The sequence below is a fragment of the Thalia democratica genome, chromosome 2, assembly GCF_965202585.1.
Source record: "Thalia democratica chromosome 2, ktThaDemo2.hap1.1, whole genome shotgun sequence".
Lineage (NCBI taxonomy): Eukaryota > Metazoa > Chordata > Thaliacea > Salpida > Salpidae > Thalia > Thalia democratica.
The window spans coordinates 29115896-29123750 of NC_139166.1; the positions used below are offsets into that span (position 1 = coordinate 29115896).

The following is a 7855-nucleotide window of genomic DNA, read 5'->3' on the forward strand; positions in this document are numbered from 1 at the left end:
TTGTTTAAGATTTAGAATGTTATAAAACTATGTATAAACATTTATCAAATTAAAAAGTATCTACTTTTTGTTTATGTCATTATTATTTATCTGAAATTAAGAATCGATTCACAAGATAATTATTAATCAAAGCATATAGAGAACAAAAAAATTAACGTCAGTTGCAACGTTTTAAAATTGTATAAAATTAAAATACAACTTATCATCCTTTATTATTATGAAACTAAACCAACGTAAAGTTCACTTACATAACAAAAAAGTCTCTTATCTGAAAACTAAAGTCAAACGGTCATTAGTTTTTCTTTTCTGCGTACTTTTCAGTCCATTCTTTCGCAGTTTTGTTGTATTTGTGCAAATTGTTTTTGAAAAGAACTGCAGCTTCCATGTTCATGGCACTGTCAGGGTTCGGGTCGCACAAAAGACTTGAAATCGAAAGTAAAGTTTTTTGAATGTTCAGTGCTGGTGACCATTTACCCCTTAAAATGTCCAGGCAAATCGTACCGGTCCCGTCAATGTTAGGGTGATAGATCTTGGTCACCATGTTCACTCTTGGGGCTTTGAAAGGGTAGTCCGTGGGAAACTTGACTTCAACTTTGAAGTCGTGTCCGGTGTAAGGGCTACCTTCGGGTCCGGTAATGTAAGCGTACCAATGGTAGAGATCAGACTCGTCTTTTAACTCGACTCTGATGTTTGATGGAGGATCCTTCTGAAAATCCTTTAGTTCTTTCGTTAGTCTGCGGTTTTTCATTACTGTTTTTATAGTAAAGATTTATAAATTTCAAACTTTATCGATACAAACTGTAAATTGAAATTTTATTTTAGATAACAAAAACGTTTAAACTAAATATATAGTTTATATTCTTTAATTAAAAGTCATTCTTAGCGCATTTAGAAACGTGTGGACTTTGTTTATCAGTTTATTTTTATTTTGTTAATTGTTAGGTTAAGTATAAAAATTCGAAAAAGAGCAATTTAATGTTGTTTAATATATATTTTATTAATTTTATTTTTGATTAACTAAAACTTTTCAATTACTAATAAAAAGTTGTGCTTAAGTTATATATATAGTTTAATTTTGTCTTTATTATATACTTATTTTGCATTATTTTGTTTATAGGTAGCATAAGTCGGATTTCAATAAAATTTTATTTAGTTTATTTAAAATCCTATTTCCTTATTTGTATATTTATTTTTAGTTTTTATAAATATAAAACACTTTGATTTTATATAAAGTAAAGCTTTGAAAAAACTAAGTTAAGTTCAGTCTAGAAAATAAGCGACTATAAAGTTTAAAAAAAATACATTTAGTTACAAGTTAGTATTTAATTTTAGCTTTCTTATATCATATATATTTAATGTTAGTAAAAGAAAATAAACTTTAAAAGATTAAACAAACAATCACTTAATTTTTCACAATTTTTGTATTAGTTGAAATTAATGAAGCGTGTTTATTTTAAACTTGTATGCAAACTATAAGAGAAATTACCTTAGGTGTTCCACTATTCAGCTTTACATAGTTTTAAGAATGTTATAAATTTGTTATAAAAAGTAAAAATGTAAAATTGAATGTCAGTAGGTTAAAAACATATAATAACTGTGACTATATTTTTGAGAATTTTGTTATACTTATAAACTAAATAACACTAAAGCAACAAAGCATACTCTTTTTTAAATAACGTAAATGTAAAAACTTGAACTGTTCTAAAAAACTTAAAAAAAGTTATAATTATTTAACAAAAAAATTTATATACTACTAATGAAAATTATGTTACTTCACTAGGATCTTTTGTTAGCAAACAGTTAAAACTATATTTTGAACAGTTATACTACTAATGCTATACTTTATAAGATACTTTATAGAGTAAATATTCATACTTTTTAGCTTTTTTAAATACACTATAAATGTAATGATGCAAAAAATTTTAACAATGTTTTATAACGACTTTCAAAACAACTAAGTAAAACTATAAAAAATATTTGTTTAAAATATCAATAAAACAAACAAAAAAAGATAAAAACAATAAAATCCGAAGTCTTAGGTACAAAGTAACTAACTTTAAACTGTTTGTATTTACTTTATGGTAAATTACATCTATAAAATATTTTTACATACAAAATATTTTTCTCAATTTTTCAAAAAGCAAACATCTACTGTTTTAAAAAGTTCTTCCTTGTCATATGTAAAACTTAAAGTTTCGAAAAAAACATTCAATAAATAAAATATTTTATAAAATAAGTTAATAAATGTAAAACAAAATATCTTATTTTAAAATTAGTCTTATTTTAAAATAAACCAAAAGTTACGTGTTAATGAAGCACTTTGTTTTTAGTTCCTTTGTTACTATTGATAAATGAAAATTTAAAACGAGATAAAGTATTTATTTATGCACCAGAGAACCAACAATAAGATTGTTTCTCCTAATTTTAGTAACTTTTGTAAATAACTTAACGTTATATAAAAATCACACTTCAAAGATTTAGTAGGCCGTACAGATGACTTTAAATTGGCAAAAAATATTCAAAGTAATTAGTACTAGATACTACTTAGACCTTAAAATACACAGTATTTCGTTATTTTTTGACGGTATTTAAGCTTTAAACTTAAGTCTTAAAGTTTACTGTAGAGTTAGAAAAAAAGATTTTTTTAATAAACAATTTTTTTTAATTTTTCAAATCTAAGGTCTACCTTTAGTAGCAAAACATTTTCTTTAATTATATTTCAATAAAGTTTTTATTTGTAAAACTACGTTTACAATTTTTTGAGATTATTGTTTAAAAGCGCTTTTTTACTTAAACAGAATATAAGTATAAACTTAAAACACACACACTCATTTAAAAAATATATAATTACACTTTTAGAATTCTCATCATATGCTTTTTTAAAGAACCCGTAAAATTTACAAAGGCTTAAGTAATTCAAAGGTTTTTAAGTAACAGAAGACTAAAATTATTTATTCATGTTAACTTGTTTCACCTAACAATATATTTTAATACTAGGATTTTATACAAAGCTATAAATACAAACAAATAACTTTTTTTATATTTTATTGTTTCAAACAAAACTTATAATATTAATTAAAAAAATATATATATTGGCAAAAAAAAGGCTGTCCTTAAAACTAGCTGTATAAGAAGCTACAATTACTGTTTGTTTATTTTATTATTTAAAAGCAATAAATTTTATCTGTGATTTTTATGCAAACAATAATTTGTAGATGTTTTATGCCACTATCAATAATCTCAAATAACTGTAGTTGAGTATCTAAGGTAATAAACAAACTAAAAGTGATCTAAAACGTACTTAACTTAACATTTTTTCTCTTACTTGAAAGGCAACATTGGAAACAAATCGACATTATTGTTTGATTTGTAATTTATAATTGCTTTATTGTATTTTAAATGGACGTATACTCATTTTCATATAATTTCAAGCAATTAATATACGACAAACATCTTATCGGAACATTTGATATATGTAGCTTAATTATTACAAACTTATTAAAACTGTTGCTTTATCACTGTTATTTGGGATTAAAAATTTAATGAGGCATTGATAAAACACAGAATGTTTCAAATGTATAAAATGCTAATATATCGAGCTATACTTCTTAAATTTTTCTAAGTTTAAACCTTCAGCTACAAAAAAATTAGTAGAGCTGAAAGTTATAAAAAATACTGGACTTTTCTAAATGTGTTTTTATCAATCAAAAACATTTTTGTGCAAATTAAAACAAGTTTAATGAACCTTTAGAAAAGTAATGTTTGAAGACATGAAATTTTAAAGTACTATAACATATTTTGTATTTGTTCGATTTAAATTTGATTCTTTTTTATCTATTTTATAAAACAAACTACTAATTTTTAAAAAACATTTATATTAAAAAATATATAGTTGGTCGGTCAGTGCTTAATTAGTTACTATTTTTTTTTTAATTTTTACAAATATAATTTAAACCAAACAAAATAAAAACATGTATAAAGAAAGTGCCACCACATAGTTAGTCTTAAAAAGGTAAAAAGTTATATAAAACAATGTTAAAAGTATATTAAGTATTATAACCAAATTAAGTATTGTAGAGTTGGATCTTTGGATTTGTTATTAAACTATATCGAATAAGATTATTTGCAAAGTTATATATACATGGTAAGTACAAAAATAAAGTGAATACATGGTTAGTTAAATAAAAATTAGTTTTAAAACAATATCATGTATAAAAAAGGTTGCTATTGAAAGAAGTCTTAATTGAACTAATTTCGAAGTAAACATGGTTAAATTTTTGATAAATGTTATATAAGAAAGTAAAGTTTAAAAAACCTGCTTAAAAAAGTATAAAATTTTTGAGGACTTAATATACATATTTTAGCTATTGTTCTATTACAACCCTATAACAACATTTAGGCTAAGAAGTATTAAAGAAACAAGAGATTTCGACATATATTTTTATTTTTTTATCTTTAGGTTACATGACAACTGAAATCTTCACAAAACTTAACAGTATACTATTTAGGCTCGAACATAACTTTTTCTTAAACATATAATTTCGTGCTTTCGTTATTCTTTATCTTCATCCTGTGGCAGAGTGAGTATTATGTTTAAAGTTAATTGTAAAAATATTTTTAAATTATAAAAGAAAAATAGTACTTAATTTTAAAAAATAGTAGTTTATGTCTTAATCTTTGTGAAATAAACGTGAAAAAAAGTTGTGTCATTTAATAAATTTACTGAAAAATAGTTTATACTAAAAAGTATTTAAAGAAAGATATAAAGTATTATTCAAAAGTAATAAAAAAAGCATAGTCGAAGTAATATTTTATAAAAATGATTAAAACTGTACAATCTTTATTACGAGATTAACAAATTGTTAAATATAGGATGCCTCGACTACTGAGCAAGTTGCTTAAATCGTTAGCTAAGATACTACTTACAGGTCGAAACGGAAAACTAAAACAAAATAGAATATGATAAAAGCATTATGAAAGACAGCTATGGATAATCTCATTAAAAAACATAATATTAGCTTATAAGAAAGATACAGTAAATTTGTTTTACGAACTATTCAAAAAAAAGAAAATAAAAAAGCGAGATTAGTTCATACAAAATTTCAGCAAATCCACGTTAGTAGATACTTTTTATAAGTCATACTTATTTCAAAATTATTTAATTTTTTTTAATACAGTTATAGAAAAATTTTGATATTTTTTCATTATAAAAAACGCTATTTCAGTTTAAACAAAATTCTATACCACCAAGTAGATAAAGCTAGATCTAGTGACCTATTACTTTTTAGAGAACTGTATACACCATTTGAAATAAAAGTGAGTTTGTTCAATTGTATATTTCTAAAATAGAGTATTTCGTTTTGAACACTAACTAGCTTAAAAATATACATAATAAAGTTAGTTTAACATTTTTCTATTTCAAATACTAGTTATAAAATTACAATAAGCCAATAATGTATGTTAAAACTGGTTTCAAAGTTTAAATTAAAATATTTTAAAGTTAATCGTTTTATTGAAAGCTAACATATATTTTAGTCTAGTTCAAAAGTTGAAAAAAAATATTTAAAAGATATATATATATATATAAAACTTAAACAGATACTAATAACAACTTTTTACTGACCTTACTAGAGTACACTTTCATAAAACCTTCTATGTTTCGGGGGCTACTTTTTGCTTTCGTTTGTGTAACATCAAATAGTCCATCTACTAATTTTATTGCTTATTAGACATATAAATTTAGTAATTGACGATTAAACTAAACAAATAATAGTTTTTGAATACTTTTATACATACTATGTAATAAAATGTATTAGAAACAAAGAAATTTTACAAACATTCCCTTCTAGGTCTTGAAGATGGATGATACTACTCACATTAAGTGTTACAAAATTTTTAAATAATCTAAGTGTTCAGTAAATTAAAGTTTAACTTTGAAAACTTCCTTATACATAGTTTCTAAAAATGATTAACCTATTAAATTCTCTAAACTTTTCAAAAAATCGTAGTACTTTTTAAATGTGCACAGTAATGTCTAAAAAAATTATATAAGTCTGAAAAGAAATCTATCGTCCTTTATTTTTAAAAGTAGATTTTAAATGTGTCTTAAGAATTATTTCTCAGTCATCTGTTATGTATTATGCCTTAAAAAACTACAATAAAAACATAATAGTAATTGTTAAAAAATACTATATTTACGTAAGTACTTAGGTGCACATAAATACTTTTGATATTTACTGTGTTCAGTTTTTCAAAATTTGACAGCCACAGGTTTATAGGACTATTAAACCCTTAATATATTTTGTTTGTTTTATGAGTTACGAGCTTGAAGTAAGAGTTTAAATCAACAGATTATTAAGCTAAAGGTTTACTTGTAACTATTGGTTCTTAAATAAAATTTCATTATGACAATTGTTTTGTTTAAAAATAACTTTTTTTTAATTTTAGTTTAAATGCTATTCTTAGTAAATAACGAGCTTTACCACACGACTATCAACAACAGTATCCGAGACAACCTACGACCGGTTTCGTCCTGATTAAGACTCACTAGGCAGGCATAGTCGCGAGAAACCGCTATTAAGACCTAACCAAGCGGGATTAAGTACAATGTACTGATGCGACCGTTTGTGGGTAAACTTAAAAAAGTTGACACAGCTAAATCATTCACAGCCCAACGTCTCAGACGTTGTCATATTATTGTGAGGTTATAGTCTGTGCTCGTTTGACCAATATTATTAAGGCTATCATCATCATAATTGAAATGCTTCACGCCATCAATAGTAAATAATGAACTTTACCACACGACCATCAATAACAGTATCCGAGACAACCTATGCCTGCCTTATAAGTCCTAATCAGGACGAAACCGGTCGTAGATTGTCTCGGATACTGTTGTTGATGGTCGTGTGATAAAGTTCATTATTTATTATTGATGGCGCGAAGCATCTCAACTTTGTTGATGGTGGCCATAATAAATACTGGTTTTTCTGCAGTAGAAATGTTTTTTTTTTCAACAGTTTCAAAAACTATAATAGTTGTGATTACAACTTCAAATTAAGTTTGTTTGTAATCAAAAAATTATTAAGAGATACAAAGTTAAAAATATTGTTAATAACTTTCATATAACTATATAAAGTTTTGTTTGTATAATATTTTAAATAGTATGGTTTTTAATTTTTGAAACTTTTAAAAAAGACTGACCATTGTTGTTTGTTGAAACAAATGTTTTCTGCGTTTTCAAGTTTACACTTGAGCAAAAAAGTTCCTTTAAATTTCTATTCATTGAAGTTTGATTACCTGAAAATAAGTCTTCAACAGTAATTCACAATCTTATTTTAAACTTTTTTATGACGTTTAGCTGTAGTGGTTTACTAAAACAAAATTCAAAAAGCTATGAATGGAATTTAAGCACTTAAAAAAAGTATTATTTTAAACTATAAATTCATTATAAAAGATAGTTTTATAATTATTTATTTTGTAATTCAATTTTATTATAGAAAGTTAACCAGTTGAAACAAGTTTTTGTAAATAAAAAAAGAAGTTTTTTATATTTCTATCCTAATAGATAAGCTTATCCTAAGTCAATATTAAACACACTAAAGCTTAAATATTGATCTTTTTAATTCATTATTGAAAACAAAAACAAAAATACAAATTATAATTAAAATAACAAGATGTGGTAAAAGTTTATAACACTTTTAATGTAAAATCGACCAAATACCCGTTCTTAATAGTAAAACTTGGTATGCATTCAATAAAATCTAACTGTATTTCTTTAAGAAGTCTTCAAGCATTGTAGCTGAATTTTTTATATCAGTTTCTGAATGGCTTGTAATTTTAACGTTGTTGAAACCTT

The 7855-nt window shown here is 24.2% G+C and overlaps 1 protein-coding gene across 1 annotated transcript; it reads right to left on the reverse strand.

The window, feature by feature from the left end:
* LOC145849894 (ubiquitin-conjugating enzyme E2 D2B-like) lies at nucleotides 1-2346 on the reverse strand. The gene is made up of 2 exons (XM_082954993.1): nucleotides 2305-2346; nucleotides 1-750 (listed from the first exon to the last, which is right to left on the reverse strand). The coding sequence occupies exon 2, from the start codon at nucleotides 746-748 to the stop codon at nucleotides 293-295; it is 456 nt and encodes a 151-aa protein (XP_082811119.1). The 5' UTR covers nucleotides 749-750; nucleotides 2305-2346; the 3' UTR covers nucleotides 1-292.
* Between the last annotated feature and the right edge of the window lie 5509 nt (nucleotides 2347-7855).

What these genes read in the sequence shown, in the direction of transcription:
- LOC145849894 (XM_082954993.1), bottom strand. Translation starts at nt 748, where the DNA reads ATGAAAAACCGCAGACTAACGAAAGAACTAAAGGATTTTCAGAAGGAT.